Consider the following 27,536-nt stretch of genomic DNA (forward strand, 5'->3'; position numbering starts at 1 on the left):
TGTTGTTTACCCATCTATGAGATTTTGTTATGGCAGCCTACACAGTGCCACAAACTCTCCACTACATTTTCATCTACCTAACTTATTTCTATAATGGAAATTTCAGGGTCTGGGTTTTACCCTGGTTATTTGCCAACTTGATTACTTTGATCCTCCCATGAGAAATTAAGTACAGTGTAGGCAGGTAATAGATCTCTAATGTTCACTATTGAACCCATGCCACTGAGCATGATACCTGAAAATATACATATCACCATCTATTCAACCTTCTATGAACTGCTCTAGCAGGCATGGCACCACTATGCAAACACATGATTACTTGCAAGGTAGTCCTTGGCTGCCATTTTGGGGAGTGTTCCCGCTTCTCCCCAGCTTATAAAAGGGGCTCCCTGTGCCTGGACTGTGTGCAAACAATTGTTCTTTGCTGAGCACCTGCTCTCCTAGGAGTCTGCAATGCTGGTGGTGTGTCAGGCATTAAGATGTCCACAAGCAGCTTCCAGTAAAACCCTGGATGCTGGGTCTTTGAGCTTCCCTAGGCAGAAACACTACACATATTACTGTATTTTCTTTTTGTTGCAGGGAGCAGTGCAGGAAACCCATACTCGGGAGTCCTCCAGACTATGCTCCTACCCTTCCCATGGTGATGAAGCTCTCATTACATCCCTAATAAATCTCAGCAATATGGACAATGATACCTTGAGTCCTCCTCGTGACTCTCTGAACATGGTGGTGGTCTTGAGGACCCTGACACACAGGGCTTATTTAGTTAACTCTGACAACTAACTACACTGCATTGTAGTGAAACATAAACGTTCAACATTTAGATGTTGAATTACCAGGAAAAAAAAAAAAAAAAAAAAAAACACCACACCAAAACTGGACGCAAATGTCTTCACTAAGTTCTACACTTCTGTAAGGTATATTTGAGGTTTTTATTTTTAATCGTGGATGCTATCAACAAATGAGGGGCACATAAAAATCATAAGAGGTTTCTCAAACTACAAACTCCAGTCCTAGAATACTCAATTTTAAAACTACATGTTCATGACTCTACTGCATCAATTTTACTGGTAATTGATCCATAATGATTGTCATTGGAAAAACAATACCCAGGTAATCTAATGCAAACCTGGCTAAAAACACCTAAATTAAAACAATGGGCTTATGAAGAGATATTTATTGAATGAATATTGTCTAACACATAAATGGAAATAAAACTATAAGCCTTGTGTTTATGCATGCACACAGCTCAGGGACCAACCACCTAAAGAATATTACATACACTGTGATCAGGTCTGGGATGGGACTTCAGAAAAACAGTGAGAAAAACTCAGCTGGAGCAGTCAAAAACATTCCATGAATATGAATGCAGGGAAAATAGAGCTTATACAGTCAGGAATAAGTTAAAGCATAGCACGATCAAATGTTCAGATCCAGTGAAGAATAAATATTACATCTGAAAACACTGAGGAATCTTTAAATGGAATTGACCATGAGTTGGGGAAAAAAGAGTAAAGAGCTGACAGCCACACAGACTCAGACCTTGAAGATTCTGTAGGAGGAGGCTGCCCAGGCTACATTCAGAGGGACCGGCATCTTGGGTGGACTGTGGGCCCACTGCAAGTCTACCCTGGGCACCCACGTCTCTGCCCCAAACAATCCTTAAGCCACAAGTGCACGCCTGGTCTATATGCAGGGATTCTAGACATTCTGGAGAACTAACACCCACCCCCCCCCCAGGGCAAGGCTCAGGCCATGAGAAATGGGAGTTAGAGGTTGAGAAGCTTCCTGGCCCCTCTCCCTGCAACAACCACAGGTCAGCACCCTTCCATCACACCACTACTAGTGTCCTCTCACTGCACTCTCCCACTACCAGGTGGGGACCACATCCCCAGGAAATATCTCGTGGGAACCCAAAGTCCCTATCATATAGCAGATAAGGAGAGCTGTACAGTGGATCAGAAGAGTGCTGGTTGCTTTAGGAACTGAAAGACATGGTATCATTTAAGAAAACTTAGAAAACATTAGACTCTAGACGTATCAAGCAATTTGGGAAATTCAGGAATAAGACATTGTGGGCCTAGTTTTAAGTGTGACTTGAAGATTTAAGTAAAAAGATAGTTTCCAAAAGGCAAAAAACTTAAATAATAAGAATACAAAGAAAGAACATTCAATGTACTCCGTGGTGTCTAATCTACAGGAAGAGCACCGCAGAACCCAATCTTACAATGGGAAGAAAAGGACCGAGTGTGTAGGAGGAATTGGGAAAGACTTCCTTTCCTGCCGCAAGGAGACTGAACAGAGTGGGCTCCACAGGGTACTTCTCTGGGCATCAGATGCCCAAATGAAAGAAAAGTAAAGCTCTTGAATATACAAGCAGAGCGTGTTTGCCCTAGGTGAACAGAGAACAAAGACCAAACGTTCAGAATCCTTGACAAGAAGTCAAAGTCCCACACTTGACAGTCAAAACAATTCATGGCCTGGTCATGCTGGAAATATTTTGCTTTGAGCTACAAGCAAAGAAGCCACATCTAAGCATAATTGGAGTAACTCCTGTCAGTGGTTCCGAATCACCACTAAAGGTTTAGAGATTTGGAAGAGAGCTCTCACAGAAGTCAAGCCCTGACCAGCTGCCCTAATCAGCTGAGACTGAATTTCTGCTCTCCTGCATCTGACTGGTTCGCACACCCACCTGGACAGTCTAAACTTGAGAGTTCTCCAGCTCCTATCCACGGCTCTTCTCCTTGCTCCAACCTGAAGATGACATCAGGTTTCACAACTTCATACCCTGTTCAGGGGAAATCACAAAAGAAATGGCTCCAACTGCTTGTGCTTTAGGGCCTCTAAAGGGCAAACAAGTTCTAGCATCAGGTGACACAGTGAATCTACCCATTTGTGTATCAACAGAGTAAATAATTCTCAAAGGCAATGGTCTCCCTGGTGGCTAAGAAACTTTGACTTCTATAATCCAAATACAAAATCTTTATACACCTCAGAGGCACTGGAGCCAGTCTGCCTGGCCCTTTCAGGTATTTGCTATCAATCCTTGGGAAAGTTACTTAAAGGGAGAATAATCATACCTGCCCCACAGAACTGCTGTGTAAATAAGTCCACAGATGAACAGTATGTGAAATACAGTAAGTTCCTAGCACTAGATGCTGAGCACTAATGGTACCACCACCACCATTCTGATAAGTTTCAGAGGCTGCACAATGTAAATATGTCTCCATTACTGGAAGGCATGGTGTAGACGCTCTCCCTGGCATCATAGTCAAGGAATTTTTAATCTCCTAAATTTAGGCCCAACACCATTGGAAATTTCAGAAGCAGCATGGCTCTCAGCGACTGAAACAGTAAGGTACTGGGCACCATATGAGGTCCTCTGGGAGCTCTCTTACCCAGTGAAACGAGGCTGCTATAGTTCTCCAACATTACATCCTTGTACAAGTCCTTCTGTCTGGCATCCAGGAGCTGCCATTCCTTCTGCGTGAAGTCCACAAATAAATCTTCAAATGACAATGCTTCCTGTAAGAATACAATCCTGGTGAATCTGAAGCAATTAGTACTACACAAGGTGCAAAAGGACTGGAGCTTGAGCACGTTACTCTCACCAAACAAGTTATGGAGAATAACTACTGTCTCTCCTTTGCTAAACATTTCTGGGATAAAATGCCATGTTGCACTCTTCCATCCATATAATACATGGCAACTGAAATTCATAATTTTAAATCTTCTGAACCACCAACAAAATACTTACTAAACCTCAACTTTAGCACCAGAAAGTGGTCCAACAGAAGTATAATAAAACAATACCCTAATGAGCTACGTAGCCTTGTGGAGGGCTGCACACATACACATCTATTCATAAAACAAGGTATTTTTTTTTAAGATTTTATTCATTTATTCATGAGAGACAGATAGAGAGAGGCAGAGACACAGGCAGAGGGAGAAGCAGGCTCCATGCAGGGAGCCTGACGTGGGACTTGATCCAAGGACTCCAGAATCACGCCCTGGGCTGAAGGCAGGCGCTTAACCACTGAGCCACTCAGGGATCCCCTAAAACAAGGTATTTTAACAGCTGAGACAAAAATGAAGGGAAGGTGTAACGTGGGTCAAAATGAGGAGAGCATCAGTGAATGTCAACTTGCGCTATTTGCAAGAGGTAAACACTGTGGTGAGTTGTTTTTGTTTTTGTTTTTCTTGTTTTTTTTTGTTTTGTTTTGTTTTGTTTTTTAAGATTTTACTTATTTATTCATGAGAGACAGAGAGAGAGGCAGAGACACAAGCAGGCTCCATTCAGGGAGCCAGATGTGGGACTCGATCCTGGAACTCCAGGATCACGCCCTGAGCCGAAGGCAGACACTCAACCACTGAGCCACCCAGGTATCACTGTGATGAGTTTTAAAAGGAAATTAGCAATGCTTTTCACAAAAATGGGGGTGCAAAGGGATTCTGGTAGCCAACAACTCTGATGAGACCTCAAAACTGCTAGTGTTCAGGAGGTGCTAACAGTTCAGTTAGATAAGATCAAAGGGTGCAAGGTGGTGATTAGATTAAAGGCCACAGGGGAGGCATAGCTAACTGCCCTAGACACTTATTGTCTTTTAAAAACATATTTTATTTATTTATTTAGAAGAAACACAGAGAGAGAGGCAGAGACATAGGCAGAGGGAGAACCAGACTCCCCGCGAGGAGCCCAATGCAGGACTCAATCCCAGGACCCCAGGATCACACCCTGAGCTGAAGGCAGATGCTCAACCCCTGAGCTACCCAGGCGTCTGTTTTTCTTTTTTTAAAAAAAATTTGAAAGAGAGAGAGAGGGCAGCCCCGATGGCCCAGCAGTTTGGCGCCATATATATGTGTGTGTGTACACACACACACACACACACACACACACCACATCTTCTTTATCCATTTATTTATTGAAGGACATCTGGGCTCTTTCACAGTTTGGTGATTGTGGACATTGCTGCTATGAACACTGGGGTGCAGGCGCCCCTTCGAATCACTATGTTTGTATCTTTGGGGTAAATACCAAGTAGTGCAATTGCTGAGTCATAGGGTAGCTCTATTTTTAACTGAGGAACCTCCACACTGTTTTCCAGGGTGGCTGCACCAGCTTACATTCCCACCAGCAGAGTAAGCGGGTTCCCCTTTTAATTTTACTTATGTTTAATTAAGTAATTAAACAGTACAGGTAGCTGACGGCAACCCAAGGTATAAAAATTTGTCTGGTCTTTGTCCCAGGTTCCTGGGACAGAGCTTCTAAAGCCATATTAGGGCACCTGGACATGCTCAGTTAAGACTCTGACTCTTGATTTTGACTCAGGTCTTGTTCTGAGGGCTGTGAGGTCAAGCCACACTTCAGGCTCCTTCCTGAGTGTGGAGCCGGCTTAGGATTCTCTCTCCCCCTCGCCCTCTGCCCCTTCCCCTACCACGCACACTCATGCACACACACACTCATTCTTAAAAAAAAAAAAATGTTAAAGCCTTGCTTCCCCAATGACAAAAGGATTTTTATAATTCATGATGGGCTCCTCCTGAGTTATGTTTCTCAGAAAAAAAGGTAACTCATATTGGGCTCCTGATCTTCCAGAGGGGCACCGGTCAGAAATATCAACCATTTATTTTTTATTTTAAAGATTTTTACTTATTTATTCATGAGAGACAGAGAGAGAAAGAGAGGCACAGACAGGCAGAGGGAGAAGCAAGCACCATGTAGGGAGCCTGATGTGGGACTCGATCCTGGGTCTCCAGGATCACGCCACCTGGGCTGCCCTCAACCATTCAATTTGAGGATTGGGGCTTTCAAATGGTGTAAGCCCAACCTCAAGAAGGATGAGGAGGGCTAGAGATTTAGTTCACTTACATGGCCAATGAGTCAATCAATCACGCCTACATAATGAATCCCCAGTAAAAACTGCAGAGGAGGGATCCCTGGGTGGCGCAGCGGTTTGGCGCCTGCCTTTGGCCCAGGGCGCGATCCTGGAGATCCGGGATCAAATCCCACGTCAGGCTCCCGGTGCATGGAGCCTGCTTCTCCCTCTGCCTGTGTCTCTGCCTCTCTCTCTCTCACTGTGTGCCTATCATGAATAAATAAAAATGAAAAAAAAAAAAAAACTGCAGAGGGGCACCTAGGTGTCTCAGTCAGTTGAGCATGTGTCTTCGGCTCACGATCTTGGGGTCCCAGGATCAAGCCTTGCATCGGGCTCCCTGCCTAGTGGGGAGTCTGCTTCTCCCTCTGACCCTTCCTCAACCCATTCCTGCTTGCTCTAATAAATAAAATCTAAAAAAGAAAAAAAAAATACCGTGGACATTGGAGTCTAAGTTAGCTGTTAGGTTGGGGAACAGAAAGATAGGTGAAAAAGGGTGATGTATTTTGATTCCATCTCTGGAGCACCCCCCAGACCTCATCCTACGTACCTGTGCATTTGGCTGGTTCCAATGTGTGTCGTTTCTAGTAAAACTGTTATTGTAAGTATAGCACTTCCATAAGTTCTGAGAGCTGTTCCAGCAAACTAGAAGGGGTCATGGGAACCCTCCAAATTTGTACCCAGTTGGTCAGAAAAGCAGGTGACCTGGGGACCCCAAAACTTATAGCTGGCAACTGAAGTGAGGGCAGTCTTGTTGGGGGACTGTGTTCTTAATCTGTAGAGGCTGTGTTAACTCTAGCTGGCGTCACACATGAGTGCTGGAATGCACCAGATGGAGAACAAGGCAGGCTGAGATCAGGAAGTCAATGCCACTTTAACACTCATGTCTGGAGGTTCTGGCCAGTACAACCAAATGCAAGGAAAAAGTACAAATACTGAAAGGAAGATGTAAAAGATGTACAGTACAAATACTGAAAGGAAGATGTAAAAAGATGGTATAACTGCATATGAAAAATTTAAAAATCCTATAAACAATGATAACTGTGCCTATTCTTCTTTGATACCAAAACTAACCAACTAGTCGTCTCTTAAAGATCAGTCAAGCCACAGTAATTTCCAACTTAAAATCTTCTCATAAAAACACAGCTTTATTAGTTAATTCTGTAGACACTGAATGCAAAAATAATTCCTGTTTTACTAAACAATTATGGAATATGGAAGAAAGAACACAACCCTAAACTTTTTGATATAAGCATAACCTTGATAACAAAACTCAGTAAAGATACTCCAAGAAAGGAAAAGCAAAGGCCAACTTACACATGAACACTGATGTGAAACTTCTAAACAACATGTTACCACACTACACTGAACAATATAAGAGAAAATATATCAAGATTGAGTTGGTTGATCCCAGAAATTCAGGTGGTTTAACATTAAAAAAAAAAAAAAAGGTTTTTGCTATCCTAACAGAGTGAGACATATAATCACCTCAAAAGATACAGATAAAGCACATTTGCAAATTAAAAGAACATACATGAGAACAACAGAAAAAAACTGAACTAAGGTGTTAAAAAGCTTGTTTAAATTACCAAAAAGAAGCACTAGATTTTACAAGGAAGGAAGATAATAGTATGAAAAAGGACAAGCAGAAGAAAAAAGAAAAAAAAAAACTGAAAAGTATTAAGTTATTTGTTATAAAAAGTCTTGGCAGGGGCACCGGACCAGCTCATTTGGCAGAGTACACAACTCTTGATCTTGGGATCGTGAGTTCAAGCCCCACATTGGGTTAAAGCTTTACTTTATTTATTTTTTTATAGATTTATTTATTCATGAGTGACAGAGAGGCAGACACACATGCAAAGGGAGAAGCAGGCTCCCTGTAGGGAGTCCAATGTGGGACTCAATCCCAGAATCCCAGGATCACACCCTGAGCCAAAGGTGCTCAACTGCTGAGCCACCCAAGCAGGCGTCCCTAGAGCTTTACTTAAAAAAAAAAAAAAAAAAAAAAATTCTTGGCAAACCAGGAATTTAGCAGATTTTCTTTTTACTAAGAAAAAAAGTACTGCTGGTATTTTTATGAACATAGAAAATCAGATCAAATCTAAGAAAATTATTAGAATTGATAAGCAGACTTAAGAAGTTCCTGGATACTAGGGTAAAAACCTAGTATACTTCCATGTTTTGGCAACAAAATTTTAAAAATTTATACATAAAATTTAAAATATCATTTACTGTAGAAATGACTAATTGCAGATCTGGGACAGAAAATTTACAAGCTAAGCCCTGACATAAGTTACCATGTGACAAAGCAATATTTCATTTATTTTATTTTTAAAGATTTTATTTATTCATGAGAGACACAGAAAGAGAGAGAGAGAGGCAGAGACAAAGGCAGAGGGAGAAACAGGCTCCATGCAGGGAGCCTGATCCTGGGTCTCCAGGATCATGCCCTGGGCTGAAGGTGGCGCTAAACTGCTGGACCACTGAGGCTGCCCAATACTTCATTTAAAAGAGAGAGAAGCAGGGCATCATTCAGTAGCCCCTACTGAAATGCCTCATCCATCAAAGCAAGAGCCATAGAAGGTTCTTGGCGTAACAAGGAGGAGCAAGCAGACCAGAGTCGCCGCCTGAAAGACTACAGACCAAAACCTCTGAAATACTCTTGCAAAAAAGGTCACACTTGAATCGGATCAGATATTCTTTATCTGTGCTAATCCATGGCTCCTGACCACTTGAAACATGGATAGCATAACTAGGGCTGGATTGAATCAATTTAAACAGCTGATGTGGCCAGTGCCTTCTGCACTGTACAGCACAGCTCTAAATCTACATGTGACAGGAGACAGAGAACACACCAGCAAAACCCCAAAAATAGGAGATGACAAGATAAATCACCTGGCCTCTTCAATTAAATGGGACTAGAACAAAGAGCCAACAGGTAAAGAGGGGCATGAGAGGGCCAGATCAACTAATTACACTGTATGAACTTCACCAGATTCTGAGGCAAAGGAAGGTCAAACAATCTGCAGATTTTATGAGACAACTGGAAATCTGAACATAGACTGAATTTGGGGATACTAACTAAGAAGCTGCCTTCACTGGAGAGAAGGCTGCAACTGAAGGAATCTCAAACAAAAAGTGACATGAAAGAAACAAAACACATTAGTACATACCACAGCCAATGACACCGAACCGCCATAGTTACAAAGGAACACTTAGGGCAGCCCCGGTGGCCCAGCAGTTTAGTGCCGTCTTTGGCCGGGGGGGGGGGGGGGGGGGGAACCTGCTTCTCCCTCTACCTGTGTCTCTGCCTCTCTCGGTCATGAATAAATAAATAAAATCTTTAAAAAAAAAAAAAAAAAAAAAAAGAAACACTTAGCAGTAAAACTAGAAACTAGCACGGAAATAGTCACAACAGTCATGGTCCAACTCCCTGGTCAGTAGGAGATGCTGTGATTGGCAGGGGCACACGTGGGACCAACCTCATCTGGGCTCAGAATGTTCTCCTTGACCCAAATGGTGGCTTCATGGATATGCAGTTGGTAATGATTCATTAAGCTGCACTTTTACATTTTATGTACTTTTCCATATGTGAATTCTGCTGCATGATTAAAGAGGTGAATACATAAATTGTGATTACTAAGCTGTGCTTTGGCATTTTCACCTTCGGTCACTCTCTGGAAAACTGCAAAATGACCGTAAGACCCACAGATTTACTACATTTCTCTGAGGGCATTATCCACATTCTATTATTTATTCAAAGACTTCATCAAAGAATGACCAAGAAATGTTTCCTTTCTATGAACTAATTTACTTTTTCCTTTGGAAAACGCAAGTCAAAGAAACATTACTTATTACAACTGCTAAAAATCTGAAAACCAGGATTGCAGCTCAAATTAATTATGTAGGGATCCCTGGGTGGCGCAGCGGTTTGGCGCCTGACTTTGGCCCAGGGCGCGATCCTGGAGACCCGGGATCGAATCCCACGTCAGGCTCCCGGTGCATGGAGCCTGCTTCTCCCTCTGCCTATGTCTCTGCCTCTCTCTCTCTCTGTGTGACTATCATAAATAAATAAATTAATTAAAAAAAAATTAATTATGTAGACACTGTAGCTTATAAAAATTCAGGGAACACGTGGGTGGCTCAGTTGGTGAAGCATGTGGCTCTTTTTTTTTTTTTTTTTTAATTTTTATTTATTTATGATAGTCACAGAGAGAGAAGGAGAGAGAGGCAGAGATATAGGCAGAGGGAGAAGCAGGCTCCATGCACCAGGAGCCTGATGTGGGATTCGATCCCGGGTCTCCAGGATCACACCCTGGGCCAAAGGCAGGCGCCAAACCGCTGCACCACCCAGGGATCCCAGCATGTGGCTCTTGATTTCAGCTCAGCTCACAATCTCAGGATTGTGACACTGAGCCCTACGTGGGGCTCCATGCCAGGTATGGAGTCTGCTAAGATTCCCTCTGCCTCTGCGCCTCTATCCTACCCTAGCTCACCCCTGCTCACACTCTCTAACAACAACAACAACAAAAATTCAAATCCTAAGACCTTCTCAAGACCCTATAGTTAATAAAGTTGGCCTTGGAACGTCACAGTTATGAACTGTGCAAGGCCATTACATGTGGATTTTTTCAATAAATACAGTATAGTACTAAAATGTATTTTCCTTATGATTTTAGTAACATTTTCTTTTCTCTAGCTTTATCTTAAACACAGCATATAATATACATACACAATATGCACTAATCACCTGTGACTGGTAAGGCTTCCAGTCAACACTAAGCTGTCAGTAGTTCAGTTTGGGGGGATGGATTTTCCACTGTGCAGCGAGTTGGCACCCCTGACCTCACCATCATTCTAACTGCTCCAGTTTGGGTAACAATCTGGATCTTCTATTCTGAGGCTATTTTCCCCTGATTTCTTAAGTTATACTTTTATTTTTCATTAGAAGATATACATACCTCTTCTAATCCCCTGGAAAATAATGGAGAAGAAACAATCACCTCACCTGTAACATGGTCATTTTCTGTTGCCTGTGCAAGATGAGTAGCACATCTGAGATCTGCCCCACCCTGAGCCTCTATGAGGCCACTATGAGGCCGTGGCCAGGTCTTTCACACCATGAACAGGTTCCTGGCTCCAAGAGTGCCTTTACTGTGTCACATGAGCAGGCTCGCTTGAGTATCCAGGATCTGTGGACTTAGGAACAAAGGTACTTTATTTTATTTTTTTTTTAAAGATTTTATTTATTTATTCACAGAGACAGAGAGAGAGAGAGAGAGAGAGAGAGAGAGGCAGAGACACAGGCAGAGGGAGAAGCAGGCATTATACAAAGAGCCTGAGGCGGGACTTGATCCAGGGTCTCCAGGATCATGCCCTGGGCTGCAGGCGGCGCTAAACCGCTGCACCACCGGGGCTGCCCCAAAGGTACTTTAATTGGATATTCACACCACACCTAAGACCTGGGAACTCTTGCTAGGAACGAGGAATTCACAATCATCTGTGTTTCTTTTCTTTTTTTTTTTTTAAAGGTTTTGTTTATTCATTCATGAGAGAGACACAGAGAGGCAGAGACAGGGATCCCTGGGTGGCGCAGCGGTTTGGCGCCTGCCTTTGGCCCAGGGCGTGATCCCGGAGACCCGGGATAGAATCCCACATCGGGCTCCCGGTGCATGGGGCCTGCTTCTCCCTCTGCCTATGTCTCTGCCTCTCTCTCTCTCTCTCTGTGACTATCATTAAAAAAAAAAAAAAAGAGAGAGGCAGAGACATAAGCAGAGGGAGAAGCAGACTCCCCACAGGGAGCCTGATGTGGGACTCAATCCCAGGACTCCGGGATCACACCCTGAGCCAAAGATAGGCACTCAGCCACTGAGCCACCCAGGCATCCCTCATCTGTGTATCTATATAACTGAACTAGGGCTATCCAGGGATAGGAACAGGATATAGTGCAAAAAAAGAACAGAAGTCTATGATCTGGCAGACAGATAAAGAAGTATCAGAAATAAAGTAATTCTGATATCCATTCACCGCTCACTCTGGACACTGCAGGATAAATTACTTTAACAGGCGCAATGAAGTACAAGTCTATTTTTGGCATTTGGAATTTTGGAGAGTTTAAATGGTTTGTATTAGAACAGATTTGAGGGATGCCTGGGTGGCTCAGCAGTTGAACGTCTACCTTTGGCTCAAACCGTGATCCCAGGTCCCAGGATTAAGTCCTGCATCAGGCTCCCTATGAAGAGCCTGCTTCTCCCTCTATGTCTCCGCCCCTCTCTCTCTCTCTCATGAATAAAATCTTAAAAAAAAAAAAAACAGAATTGAGTTTCAATCAGCTTTCCCCTTCACAGGCTACATAGCTTTGGGCAAAAACAGACTAACTTCATCTTTATGAGCCACAGCTCCCTACAAAAGTCTTCTATAAACCTCTCAATTTATGTCTGCCAGCTCAATCAATTTCTGATGGAAATATGTTAAAATCTCCCAATAAGATTATAAATTGGTAAATGTTACCTTGTTAATCCTGTTGATATTTGGATTATGTGTTTAAAGATATATTGTTGGACACAGAGCAGTTGTGGATTTCAGGAAAATTATGCTTTAATCACTGTAATGGCACTCCATACTCATGCTCCTTTCTTGGCTTTTAAGCCTCCTTTTTTCACTTGCTAAAATTGTGAGGATAAAGTGGACCTTTGGGTCCATTTATCAGTGAGATTCTGAGGAATATATGAAATAATAAAAGGAAAAGATTATTCCTTGTAATAACAGCTAAGATATGAATGCTTTCTCTAATTAAGGGAAAATACTAAGCACTTTATAAATTGACCCTCACAGAGAACCCAGGGGGCATTTAACATAATCCCCACCTTACTCAAAGCAAGCAGAAGTCTTTAGAGTGACTCAGTGTGCCCCTGACTACATAGGTATTTGGGAGCAGAACGGGAATACTGTTTTTCTTTCTTGCTACATTCGAGGCACTTACTACTAAAATCATGTGGTGTGTGTACTTACGCAGACACACACCATACATCCTCGAATTAGCTCTTATATCCGTGCACACATTCAGTCACCGTATTTCCACAGAAACACAAATGATGAACGGCCTGCTGTCCCCAAATCATACCAAAGGACAGTAGTTAAAAAGAAAGCTCTTCCCTTTCATGTCATGATTCAAACTTCAGCACCAGCTCAGAACAAGAAATGACAATGTCTTTACATCTTTAATAGTGAAAATACATGCATCTTAATACAGGAGCTGACATACATGAGCACTACACAAGTTTTAGCTATAATCATTATTGCAACAGTGAAAAATGATGGCAAAATTCAGAAATGTATTCAAGCTACATAAGAAATAAGGGGTGCCTGGGTGGCTCAGTGGCTGAGGGTCCACTTTTGGCTCAGGTCATGATCCTACGGTCCTGGAACCAAGTCCTGCATCAGGCTACCCACAGGGAGCCTGATTCTCCCTCTGACTGTGTCTCTGCCTCTCTCTGTGTGTCTCTCATGAATAAATAAAGAACATCTTTAAAAATAAATAAATAAATAAGGAACAACTATTACCTCTATCACCACACCACAATCTTTCTTAGGAGATGGGAAAACCATTTAGATATACTTTTTTTTAAAGACTTTATTATCCATTAGAGACACATACACAGAGAGGCAGAGACATAGGTAGAGGGAGAAGCAGGCTTCCTGCAAAGACCCTGATGTGGGACTCGATCCCAGGACTCTGGGATCATGCCCTGAGCTGAAGGCAGACGCTCAACCACTGAGCCACCCAGGCATCCCCCATTTGGATAATTTTAACAAAAATATAAGTATTTTTAAAACCACTTGGTTTCTTTTTTCCCCCTACTGTGCAAAGAGCATCTTTCCAAGTCAATAAATATACTTCTCTGATATCCACAGCATCTTCATATAAAACAATTAAAAGGTAGAAAATAAAATCTACTCTAAAAGAAAAAAACATAGAAATTACGCAGGAATATAAGTGGACAAGAGGCATGTAAGACCCATATGAAACAAACTAAAACCACCAACAGGGACTACAAAAATAGGCTTCATAAATGTATAATCTGGTCTTGCTCAGGGATATGAAGACTTCACAGTGGAAGTAAGTTAGCCCCAAATGATTTATATCTTTAAGTCTACTGCAATCATACCTGGAAAAGGTATGCTTCTTTAATAAGCAATTCTAAGATTCATCTGGAAAAAAAAGTTTCAAGAATAGCTTTGACACTTTAGAAATACAAAATAACTGCGGTGCCTGGGTGACTCAGTTGGTTAAACGGACTCTTTATTTTGGCTCAGGTCATGATCTCAGCGCAGTGAGGAGTCTACTTAAAGATTCTCTCCCTCTTCCCCTCCCCCCAACTCGCACGGCACTCCCAAATAAATAAATCTTTAAAAGAAATATAAAATAATCAAGGTGTACACATTCATGTAACAGTAACATGTATTATAAAATCAAATAATTAAAAACACATTTGACACCGTCTCCATAAAATAAGTAAAATTTAGTATGCAATAAATATGGCATTTCAAAGTCACAAGTAAAACTGGATTTTTTAATGAACAGAAATGATTAATACCTAAAGGAAAATAAAGCTAGTTTTGTATCTCACACATTACACAAAAGTAGTTCATTATTTTGTATTTCTTTTTTTAAGATTTATCCCCTCACCCCCAAACAAACACACACCACAAACCAGTAAATTATACCTACAACAAATGTCATTTGCTTTGCATTATATCTGCTTTCACTTCATTTCACATAATAAAAATTCTGGCATTGTGACAAATAAAATGATGCTTATCATTCAAGCCATTTCCTTAGGCAGACAGCCAAATTCACAAAGTGACTTTAGTATTTCCTGTGGAATTGTTGTCAGACTATTCAGTGAAGTTTACTTGGGTTTCAATGAGAACTTACCAAGAGTAGAAAACTCCTGTCATGTTAAAATGATATGTACTCATGGGGCACCTGGGGGCTCTGTCAGTTGAGCATCTGACTCTGAGTCTAGGCTCAGTTTGTGATCTCAGGATCCCCTGGAATCAGAATCGAGCCCTGAGTTGGGCTCTGTCCTCGGCAGGGAGTCTAGTCTGCCTGAGACTCTCTCCCCCCCCTACCTTTGTCCCTCCCTGATTCCCTCTCCAAGGAGCTAAAAAAAAAAGATGTAGACTTACTACAGAAATCACATAGAATTGAGAATTTCAGGTGAACAAGGTATGACAAACCATCAGTGTGGTAGGATTTCGAATATTTGTTATTCAGAAAAATGTTGACTCAATCTTATTCTAATTTAAACAAATGTGTTTTTGAAGGTTGGCTTTGAAAGTTAAAAGTTTTGAGGTTATCTTCCACGTGTCTGCTCAGCAAATGAAGCCTAAGCTCCTCAAAGTAGGATGGGCCCAATCTAACCCGACTGCTCTGCCTACCTTGGCAACTTCTGTGACTGCTCTCCCATTTGTCTTCAGCACAAAGGGGCAACCTTCATCATCCTCCCGTAGTTCTACGCAGCATCAAGTTCCAAAGGAATTTCAGGGGAAAGGTAGAGGATAACAAAAAGTAACATTTACTTCCTTACTATAACATATTCATCATCATATTGTCTTAATGCATCGGGCACCCATGATGAAGTGATAAGGCACAGAGGTTCAGCAACTTGCCCAACATCGATGACACCCCTATGAAATGGCACTTCTGGGCCACCGGTCTCATTTAGTGTCCCTGGAGATCTGCAGTCACAGCCCCTCCACAGGAGTGGGCAAAGGCCTCCAGAGCCTCTGTTTAAGTTTCAGTAGTGGTGCCATCCAATCCCCTGTCCACAAATATCAGCACCATAGCAGACTAGGAATAAAGACAAAGGAAGAAGGTGCCTGGGTGGTTCAGTTGGATAAGTGCCGGACTCCTGATCTTTGCTCAGGTCTCAATCTCAGGGGGGTGAGTTCAAGACCCACCCTTGTCTCCACACTGGGTGTGGAGCCTACTTAAAAACAAACCAAAAAGACAAACAAAACAAAAGAAAAATATGTTCTTAGTGGCAGCTGAAAAACTCCCTGCAAGAACAAAATATAGTCCATTGTAAGGAAAGATATATATGATACATCATAATGGCTTTAAGCAGCATACTCCAATTTTGCTTTTTTAAGGAAATATAAGGTGTACTAAAACTATAAAGCGACTACAAAAAATGGACCAATGTTAACAGTAACTAGCTCCTGGTGACAGACCATGAAAGATTTTCATTGGAGTCTATTTACCAAGTTGCTCTAAACTGACTGCAGTGAACAGGTTTTAACTTTATAAAAAAGAGGAGACAAAAAAAAAAAAAGGAGACACCTGGGTGGCTCAGGTCATGATCTTGAGATCCTGGGATCCAGCCCTGCCTCAGCTCCCTGCTTTTCCCTCTGCCTTCCCTTCTCTTCCCTCCTCCTGCTTATGCTCTCTCCCTCAAATAAATCTTAAAAAAAAAAAAAAAAAAAATATATATATATATATATATATATATATATATATATATATATATATATATATATATAGTGTTAAAGTCCTTAACCCAAGAACACAGCAGGCAAGCGGATTTCAGTCCACCACACCTAGCTGAACCAAAGTAAACAGTAATTATGTAATAAATGTTTTAATGACAAGAAACATCAGAAGAACCGGGGGGGGAAAGAAAATCCTTTGTCTTCACGCCCTCACTTCCAGGCGATGAACCCGAGACCCCGAAATCGTTGAGTGGGGCGTCCACGTGGGGTGGGGAGGAGACGACCCAAACCAGAGCAGGACCTCTGCCCAGAGCAGCCGCGGCCGCACACGCCGCTAACACCCACGGTGGCGACAGGGCGGCCGGGCCGCAGGGGGCCGCAGGGAAGGGGCCCCCAAGGCCGACCCGCGGCCCCTACGCGCCGCCCCCCCACGACCGCCACAGCCCGGAGCGGGGCCCAGAGGCCTCGGGACTGGGGGGCAGGGGGAAGGGCCTCCCGGACCCGCGCCGACACCCCGCCCCCCCGAGACCCCCGCACGCCCCCCAACCGCCCGCCCGGGGGAAACCCGACCCCGAACTCGCAGCAACGCCGGGACCCACCCCAGGCCTCCGCCGTCGGCCGCGCAGGCCCAGAAGACACGTGACCCGGCCCAGCGGCCCCCGCCCTCACGGCCTCCAGGTCCACCGGCCTCCGTGCGCTGCCTGGGGGTCCGCGGAATCCGGATCCGACTGCGGCGGAGCCGGGGGGGCGCGCACGGGCACGCGGGCACGCGCGCGGAACGCCCACACTCGCCTCTCGCTTGGAGGCGAAGGACAAAGAAGGGCGCAACCCGAGGGCGTCAGTGGCCGTGCCACTGCGAGTACGCGTGCGCGAGAGAAAGACGCCTTTGTTGTTGCCGTCTTCTTTTTTCTTTTTTCGGGGGCTCAGTTTCACACCAGGAAGCCGCCTTCGAACTACATTTCCCAGAAGGCTTCGCGGCACGCAGGCGTCCCGGCGTCCGAGGAGCGGGGGTCTCTGGGACCTCGCCCGCCCGGGAGCGAGGGGCGGGGACGCGCGCCTGCGGGAAACGCGGGGTGGGGAGGGGTGGGGTGTTAGGGTTGCCCCGACCAGGACCCCGGACCCACCAGTACGTGATAAAAAGGAAGAAATAAAGAAAAGACAACAGGTTTATGAATTCAGTTGAGGAAATACAAACAATATTGGTCCATTTACGTTAAGTCGATCGGAGTTAGCAGGAAAACGTGAGAACGGCTGAATTCCCCGGAGTGCAAGTGTCAGGTTTGACTCAAGTGAGCAGAAAACCACCTCATGGATACAAACGAAGACAATTCCAGAGACTCTGCAAAAACCAGCTATCACTGGGTTTCCAGGGAATTCTTCCGAACATCGAATGATTGGAAAGTTCTTACATATAAAACTTCCAGAGGAAATAGGAGGAGGAATGTTAGATAAAGACCCAAATCGACATGGTTTGACTCAGACAAAACCTGATCATGACGACCAGCCCTGAAATCCTAAGAAATTATCAACAGAGGAGCTGGTGATACCTCGGGATATTGGTTAATATTCCCCATCAGTAAGTCAAAGGGAAAATATAATCACCTCAATAAGATGAAACATTTTATTCCTTATTTTTAAGATTTTATTTATTTATTCATGAGAGACACAAGCAGAGGGAGAAGCACGTTCCCTGTGAGGAGCCTGATAAAGGACTCGATCCCATGACCCCGGGATCATGACCTGAAGGGAAGGCAGATGCTCAACCACTGAACCACCCAGGCATCCGGAATGAAACATTTTAGACCTAGAAATGCATTCTAGAGCTTTTAAAAATAACAAATTAGGAAAAAAAATCATTTGCTGATTTAACATTTAAAATATAGACATTAATTATAAAGCTGGTGTGCTGCTTAATATTGGAACATCAGGAGGACTTCATGACAGGATATGGATACCTGAGACTGGGATTTTAAAAATTGGAGTAGTATTTGAAATGCAGAACATATTGGTAATGTATTTTGGTGATTACTGCTGAAGTATATATATTTCCCATGAGTGGGGTTTTATTTCATAGATTGTCAATTATCCTTTGCTTATTTTTCTGTCAGGTTAACTTTTTCTACTAAATTCATGGAGTTGAATGTATATTATTTACTAATCCACAATACACAGCATGTTTTAATTTTTTTGTTTATTCCTTGTCTATGAACTTTGTTTATAAAAATATTGGTCCAGGGTGGCTTAGTTGGTTGAGTGTTTGCCCTCGGCTCAGGTCATGATCTCAGGGTTCTGGGATCCAGCCCAATATAGAGCTCCCTGCTCAGCGGGGAGCCTGCTTCTCCCTCTAGCCCCCTCCCACTCATGCTCTCTCTCTCTCTCTCTCAAATAAAATTTTTAAACGTCTTTTGAAATAAATAAAACTAAAAATGTTGGTCCCTTAGATTTTAGTTTAGTTTTTTTTCTTTAAAGATTTTATTTATTCTCATAAATCAATAAAAATTAAAAAAAAGAAGAAGAAAGATTTTATTTATTCATTTGAGGGAGAGAGAGAGAGTGAGAATGAGCGGAGGGAACAGCAGGGGGAGCTGCAGAGGGAGAAGCAGAGCCCCCACTGATCAGGGAACCTGACAAGGGGCTGGATCTCAGGACTCTGGGATCATGACCTGAGCCAGAGGCCGATGCTTCACTGAGCCACTAGGCGCCCCAGATTTTAGTTTTGGCATTATAAAATATATCTAGATTTTCGTTTATGGTTTTCTTAGGTGTTTTGTTAAGAAACCTTTCTCTTGAAAGAGAAAAAAAAAGACATCTTTCTCCATCTTGGTATCGTAAAATATTTCCTTGTATTATTGTCTAATAATACATTAGCATTTTGCTTTGACATTTAAGTTTTAATCTTTCTGGAGTTGTGTGTATGCATATAGTGTGAAGTATTGATCTAATCTCATTTTGTTTCCAAATGGGAAGCTAATTTCCTAATCCCAAGTATACTGGTTTGCTAGGATAGAGTAGGCAGACGGGGGGCGGGGGGGGGTGATAAACAGGTCACACAGTAGAAGGCTGAGGGCACAGCTTCCTGATCTTGTGGTTTTCAACATCTTGGCCTTGTGCCTTCTAATGCCCTGGGGCTGGCAGACAGAGAGCCACAGTTACAAACTTGTGGTCTCCTCTTCTACTTCTGCCCCCAGGATGACCGCTACAGTTTTTTTTAAATTTTTTTTTTTTATTTTTTTTATTTATGATAGTCACAGAGAGAGAGAGAGAGGCAGACACACAGGCAGAGGGAGAAGCAGGCTCCATGCACCCGGAGCCCGACGTGGGATTCGATCCCGGGTCTCCAGGATCGCGCCCTGGGCCAAAGGCAGGCGCCAAACTGCTGCGCCACCCAGGGATCCCCGCTACAGTTATTATAATACCTATGCAAGGTGGCTTCAGCTCCTCCACCTTACCTCCCCTGCGGGGGAGGATGACCTAGAACCCTGTAGAACCAAAATCTTCATGTCCTACACAAAACATGAAAAGACAGTCCTGACCCTGGTTCAGCTGCCCTCTGGACCTGCCTGCTCTCCCTTCCGGGGACAGTACTGTCTACGCTGCTTGGGGCCTGGTACTTCCCGCCATTGGGCTGTCTTTATCTGTGAGAAGATCCTCATGTAAATCTTCCATGGGGAATCCAGGAACCAGACCTCCATTCACACAGTGCCAACTCCTGCACTGGGAACATTAGGACTGCCATAACAAAGTACCACAGACTGGGTGGGGTAAACAAATTTGTTTTGTCAACATTTTGAACATGATAAGTGTGAGATCAAGGTGTTGGCATATGTGGTTTCTTCCAGGGACTCTCTCCTTGGCTTGTAGGTGGCTATTTCCTCACATGGTCACTCCTCTGTGTGCGTCTGTGTCCTAATCTCCTTCTCTTATAAGGACACCAGTCGTTTCAGATTGAGGTCATCTCTATAACTCTATTTTACCTTCATTTTCTCTTTAAAGCCACTGTTTCAAATACAGCCACTTCCTAAGGTGCTGGGGTTAGGACTTCAGGAGTTTGGAGGCGGGGACACAATCCAGCCCATACTGCCAAGTATCAAATCTCCCATTCTTTCTTCAATATGTATGAATTTATTTCTTTTATATCCTAAATTTCCATGTGTCCAGGTATTCTTTCTGGGATACTTTCTGTTCCATCACCTTTAGTCTATCACTGTATGAATATCATTGTTTTGTTATTCTAGCTGAAATAGAAACCTCTTGTAGAAGGGAAAGCTCTTCTAACTGTGCTTGTTCATGATTGTCTTGGACAGTTTGAGACCTGTAAACTTTCTTTTTCATGTTAAGATCTGTCTCGTTTCAAGAAAGAAAATGCTTTTATTGTTTTGACTGGAATTATATTAAATGTATATTTTGTAAATATTAGTATTTTATTACATTTACTCCATCAATGTAGTATATCTTTGAACTTTTCAATTTTTTAAAAAATTAAGATTTTATGGTTTTTTAATTTTTAAAAAAGATTTTATTTATTTGAGAGAGAGAAAGAGAGTGTAGGGAGAGGGAGAAGCAGACTCCCTGTTGAGCACGGAGCCCGATGCAGGACTCCATCCCAGGACCCTGAGATCATGACCTGAGCTGAAATCAAGAGTCCAGTGCTTAACCAACAGAGCCACCCAGTTGCCCCGTTTATGTAAGTTAAGAGACCTATTCCTAGATAGTTTCCAACCTCGTATCAGAGGTATTCCTAAAAGGCTTATCATTCCTATTGATATTATGAACATGAGTTTTCTTTCCCTGGTGTATTTTCTTACTGGCTAATAAATGTGCTATGGACTGAATATTTGTGTGCTTCCAAAATTCCTTTGTTGAAATCCTAACTCCAGTGTGGCTGTATTTGGAGATGCACACCTAAGGAAATTAAGGTTAAATGAGAGTATTTCCATCTTTTCACCCAAAATACAACCGTGGGCCACACACAGGAAAACTGCTACGGATACTCCTGTTCAGCGCTGGAGACAAGAGGATCCCCACACAGCAGTCACTGGTCCATAGAAATTCCTAAATCCCACTGCATGCATGTTACCAGGTACCAACTGGTCCTGTTCTCTTGGGGTTCTTCCTAGCTCTTGGCAGCACCTTTTGGATCTTGGTTCTGCCATCTGAGTCATCATCTTTCCTTATTCATAGGAAGTGATCCTGTTTGCAAGTGACCTCAGCCTCGCTCCTCCAAAAAGTTGAGTCCAAAGATCTCTTTTTAGTTTGTAGTTTGGTCCTTTTCAGTCCAAGTTTTATCACTGTTCAAAACCCTGTAGTGTGTGTGTGTGTGTTTATACTGTTTTTCAGTTTACACTTAGCTTTTTTTTTCATTTTTTACTGTGAACACTACACTGAGACATATAAATTTTTGTCCTGGGTTTTTCTTTCTACGCACTTTGCAATTTCACCTTTTTCTTTTTTTTTTTTTTTTTTTTAATTTTTATTTATTTGTGATAGTCACACAGAGAGCGAGGCAGAGACACAGGCAGAGGGAGAAGCAGGCTCCATGCACCGGGAGCCTGACGTGGGATTCGATCCCGGGTCTCCAGGATCGCGCCCTGGGCCAAAGGCAGGCGCCAAACCGCTGCGCCACCCAGGGATCCCCACCTTTTTCTTTTTTTATTAAGCACTCCCAACACTCATGTTAACTCTATAATTAGCATGTCTCCAACTTCAAGTGATGGAAAATATTCTTGGGAATTAAGGTTGTATGAAATTTTCTTCAAAATTATTCTCCCCCAGGGGCGCCTGGGCGGAGGAGGAGTTTGGTAATTATATAAGTGTTGTTGCAGGGGAAAACTTTGTGGGCTTTTTATGTAACAATTAGACAAAAGCCACATCCCCCCAAGTCTCTTAGAGATAAGGTTGCCTCTGCTGTGGGCAGGGAGCCTGCTGTGAGGCCACAGCCTGACTTAGAAGATCTGTTGTTTGAGGGTCCACAGAGGCAGCCCCTGAAGTCCTCAGAAAGCATTTTTTTTTTGTCTGGAGGGGTTCATGAGGTACCCCTTAAATCTCTCTGAAATCTTACCTAAGGGTTTTATAGTCCGTGAGGGCATTTCTTAGTTTGGAGACACTTTACTAGCAGAAAGACTGGGCCACTTAACAGCTCTTCTGAGGAAGAATTGTTCTGTTTTTAGTTCCTCTCTCTGCTCTCAAATTTTATTAAAAGTAGTGAGAAAAAACCAGGTTGAACCCAAGCACTGTGCCTGGAAAACTGGGTTATTTCCTTTGAGGGCATTAGGTAGGTTTTTTTATCTTTCATTTACATTAGATGGCAACATTGATAACTTGTCTGCCTTTACCTCCTTTCCCCATGTAACCCTTTTCTCGTGTTCTGTCCAGCTCTCACCAACAATCTCTTTGATGACCTCTAGGTTCTTCTAATACCCTTTCCAAGAGCCCTTCAGGTTTTCACCAATAGTTTCCTCAGGAATCTTCCAGATTCATGGGATCCCTGGGTGGCGCAGCGGTTTGGCGCCTGCCTTTGGCCTGGGGCGCGGTCCTGGAGACCCGGGATCGAGTCCCGCGTCGGGCTCCCTGCGTGGAGCCTGCTTCTCCCTCTGCCTGTGTCTCTGCCTCTGTGTCTCTCTCTGTGTGACTATCATGAATAAATAAATAAAATCTTTAAAAAAAAAAAAAAAAAAGGAATCTTCCAGATTCAGCACACTGCCCAGTGCCAAAGCTAGTAGGACCCCACTCCCAGGCCAAATTTCTATTCTGATCACAACTGCTTCCTAAAACGTCACCACAAAAACCTGAGCATACATAACAACAAAAATGAGTCTCTCTCATGGTTCTCTTGGGTCAGGCTTTCAGGTTTGGCTGGGCAGTTCTGGTTCAGGGTGTCTCATGTAATGTTGTTTGGCTGGTGGGTGCAGCTGGGAAGATGGCACTGGAGCATATGGGGGCTGGACGGGCATCTCTTTCTCTTCCTGTAGCCTCAGAACCTATGTAGGCGCCTCCCCAGCACCACAGCCTGAGAGACTGGCCACATGGCAGCAAGTGTTCCAGCTAGGGCAGCAGAAGCTGCATGGCCTTTGTGGTGTTTGTGCCTGTGTGTGGGTATTTGTGCCTGTGTGTCTGTGTGTGCATCTCTTTGTGTGTGTTTGTGCATGTGTGTCTCTGTGTGTGCATCTGTGTGTGCCTGTGTGTCTGTGTGGGTGTGCGCACGTGTAGAGGAGAGCATGCAGCAGCCCTTCACCACATTCTGCTGCTTCCAGTGACCACTAGCAAACAGGACCTTCAGTGGGAAGAGTGTACAGCCACAATGTGGAAGAGGAGGTGAGGAGGGGCTGGCTCTTGGCTACAGCCATCTTTGGAAAGCAAAACCCAGGGATCCCTGGGTGGCGCAGTGGTTTGGCACCTGCCTTTGACCCAGGGCGCGATGCTGGAGACCCGGAATCGAATCCCATGTCGGGCTCCCGGTGCATGGAGCCTGCTTCTCCCTCTGCCTGTGTCTCTGCCTCTCTGTGTGTGTGTGTGTGTGTGTGTGTGTGTGACTATCATAAAAAAAAAAAAAAAAAAGGACAGCAAACCCCACCACATATGTCAAAAATGGCCAATTATGAGTAATTTTGATACGGGAGAGCTAGATTCTTGTCTCACAAAGTTAAAGAATGAATCTCACGAACAATAGAGTGAGTAAAGAGATAGAAGTTTATTAAGCAAAGATAGAAAGCTCTCAGAAGTGAGAGGGGTCCTGACAGGATCGACACTGAGGGCTTTTAGTGGTAGTCTTTTATTGAGAACTGACTAGGAAGCTTGTGGCCTTGAGATTCTTGTGCAGTCTTGGTTTGAGCCAGAACTATTGATAACACTTATGTCTTTGTGGTCTGGTGAGTTTCTTAGTAACCATCAAAGGGAGATACTCCCTAACATTTTGGAGCTAGGAGCTAGGAAGCCAGGGTTTTGTTTTGTTTTGTTTTTTTCTGTTTCTGCTGCTATATCTCTGTTTTCTTGGGATGGGTAGAATCCTGACTCTGGGCCTTTCCGTGTCCTTGGGGTTTATGGGAGCCCACAGATTGCTAGGCACCTGACTTTGGCCCTTTCCTTTATCTTTCCCTGCCTAGCCCCATCTACCCCTAACTTGTTCCTACATCAATTTCATATAGTTCAACCTAGACAGACATACACAAATATGTGGGGAAAGAAACCTGGATTCCATTTTACCAAGAAAATTTTCATCTATTAGATTAGCCTATAATTATTATTTTTCTATAGTCTCTAGCCAGTTTTTGTATGAAGTTTTTACTAGGATTATAAAATGAATTTGGGAGTAATCTATCCTTTTAAAATTTTATAACACTGCTTGTATAACATAATGATGAGCAAGTTCTTTAATGTTTGGCAAAATTTTACTGTTCAATAATCCAAGCTTGCTACAATTCCATCAAGGGAAATTTTGGACTACAATTCAATTTCCATATTTGTTACTGATTTATTCAGTCTTGCTTTTTCTCTTTGGTCTATTTTAGTCATGTATAACTTGCAAGAAAATTGAGAAATTTTATCTAATCTTTCATATTTAGTGGTACATGGTTATCCTTATTCTCCTATAATTTTTAAAATTCTAAATTATATCTTTAATATATATTTATTTATTATTTATGATAGACATAGAGAGAGAGAGGCAGAGACACAGAGGAGGGAGAAGCAGGCTCCATGCCAGGAGCCTGACGCAGGACTCGATCCCAGGACTCCAGGACCGCGCCCTGGGCCAAAGGCAGGTGCTAAACCACTGAGCCACCCAGGGATCCCCTTCTAAATTGTATTTATGTCCTCTTTTCATCTCACATTAGTTACAAGTACTTTCTCATGAATGTTCGAAAATCTGTCACCCAGTCTGAGAAATAGGAAATTAAACAGGAAATTACAAGTAATTTGCAGCCTTTATTTGCTGCTCCTCCACAGACGCAGATGCCATCCTGAATATTCTGGTTATTGTTCTCTTGCTTTTTCTGTTTCATCATTTTATCACAGATACATGCCTGCCTAAATAATATGTAATTCCACTTGATTTTTACCTTCAACAGTATTATATATCTAGGGCTTGAACATATGGTTTATTCAGCTGTAGTTTATGTCATAATACATAATATCCCATTTACTATTATAATAGTTTATTCATTCCCCTTTTACATCTCTGTTAGATTTCTTGTTTTAATTGAAACTTCTATTGAGAGAATTGTAAATTTCACCTGTAGTGTAAAAAATAATAGAGATCCTTATACTTTGCCCAGTTTACCCCAATGTTAACGTTTTGCAAAACTACAGTACATCGCAGTACAGTCCACAATCCTTAAGATTTGTTTCACTTACACTGTTCATGTATTAAACATTTTATTCTTTTATCATATGTGTAGGCTCATGTATCAACAACCCATATCATGATACTGAACAGTTCCCATACCACAATTTTTTTTGTATTTTCATTCTTTTGAAAATGGATTCATTTTGTTAAATCTCATTTCACAAAGTTTTTCTGGTATGTAGAAAAAGAATTAATTTGAATATATTGACCTGATATCTGATGACCTTGCTAAAATAATTTTTCATTTAACTATTTAGAAATGATTTGAAACTAGTGAAAAGTCGAAAAAAATCACAGAATTACAGAATTTACAGAATAGTAAGATTCCTAAATACACTTTACCTATATTCCCCAGATGTTGACATTTTACCATGTCTGCTTTCTCTATAAAAGAACATACTTCTCTTGAAAGGTAGAAGCATGAGTTGCAGACATAACTCCTCTATGCTCCGCACACTGCAGAGAATATCTCTAAGAAGCTTATGCTATTATCTAACCATAGTAAGTTATCAAATTGAGGAAGTGAACCTACATGCAATACTTTTATCAAATACACAGAACTTATTCAAGTTCCATCAGTAGTGCTAATAAAGTCCAAGAAGCAAAACTTGGATTCAGCATCCATTTTATGTATCTTTAGTTACCTCTAAATTAAAGATTAATTAATTAATTAATTAATTATTTTAGGTAAACTCTACTACACACATGGGGCTCTGAGCAACCAGGCACCCCTGTTTAGTTACCTTTTTTTTTTTTTTTTTTTTTTTTTTTTTTTATCTGACAAGGTTTTTATTTATTTATTTTTTTAAATTTATTTATGATAGTCATACAGAGAGAGAGAGAGAGGCAGAGACACAGGCAGAGGGAGAAGCAGGCTCCATGCACCCGGAGCCCGACGTGGGATTCGATCCCGGGTCTCCAGGATCGTGCCCTGGGCCAAAGGCAGGCGCCAAACCGCTGCGCCACCCAGGGATCCCTGTTTAGTTACCTTTAAACTGGACCAGCCTTTTGGTCTCTCATGACCTCAACATTTTTTTTTTAAATTTTTATTTATTTATGATAGTCACACAGAGAGAGAGAGAGAGAGAGAGAGGCAGAGACATAAGCAGAGGGAGAAGCAGACCTCAACATTTTTTAAAAGTGCTGTTTTCATGCTGAATGGTTCTCAACCTGGGTTTGCTAGATTCATGTGTCCTGATTTAGATTCAGGTTATGCATTTTTGGCAGGAATACTAAAGAAGTGATGTGTCTTTCTCAGAGATCCTATTGAGAATTCCGTATTTATTTGTACCTATAATAGCAATAATTTTGATTGCTTAATTAAGGTGGTAAATGCCATATTTCTCTTTTGTAAGGTTATTTTCCCAATTGTAATTAATAAGTATCTCATGGGAAGATGTTTTAAGATTAATTAAATATTCCTTTATAACCCTTTCACCCACCTAATTTTAGCATTCATGGATGATTCTTGCCTAACACAAGTATTACTGTGCTGGCTACCAAGTGGTGATTTTTCTTATGTATTAAGTGATATTTTACTTTGAAGAAGAATTTTCCCTTCTCTTTGTTTATATATTTACATATTTATATCAATATGGATCCATGGACTTATTTTATTCTTTTGGTAATAACCTACTACCATTATTTATTTGGATGCTCTATTCCAGATTTGGCCAGTGTTAAGCTGGCTGCAGTATCCTTTTGACAAGACCCCATCATTAAATTTTTGACGTCTGTTCTGTGACCTGTCCCTTGGTCTACACTGTATATTCCCTGCACACTTGAAAACATGTACATTCTGCCATAGTTGGGTGGAGTGCTCCATA

At 42.4% G+C, this 27,536-nt stretch overlaps 1 protein-coding gene across 13 annotated transcripts in view; it reads right to left on the reverse strand.

The window, feature by feature from the left end:
• The window catches only part of LOC144299641 (uncharacterized), a 65,438-nt gene that overhangs the window by 8,110 nt on the left and 29,792 nt on the right, over positions 1-27,536 (reverse strand). For 7 of the 13 annotated variants that reach the window (XM_077875045.1, XM_077875047.1, XM_077875043.1 and 4 more), the window contains 3 exons: positions 15,318-15,391; positions 3,399-3,525; positions 2,693-2,788 (listed from right to left, as the gene is read on the reverse strand). In XM_077875045.1, coding sequence (XP_077731171.1) covers positions 2,693-2,788; positions 3,399-3,525; positions 15,318-15,391 — 297 coding nt within the window. Of the gene's footprint in view, positions 1-2,692; positions 2,789-3,398; positions 3,526-9,355; positions 9,490-10,834; positions 11,073-12,383; positions 12,528-14,811; positions 14,928-15,317; positions 15,392-16,969; positions 17,100-27,536 lie in introns of those variants that run through there. The other 6 variants (XM_077875049.1, XM_077875053.1, XM_077875051.1 and 3 more) reach the window with 6 other exon arrangements.

Source organism: Canis aureus, chromosome 27 (assembly GCF_053574225.1).
Source record: "Canis aureus isolate CA01 chromosome 27, VMU_Caureus_v.1.0, whole genome shotgun sequence".
Lineage (NCBI taxonomy): Eukaryota > Metazoa > Chordata > Mammalia > Carnivora > Canidae > Canis > Canis aureus.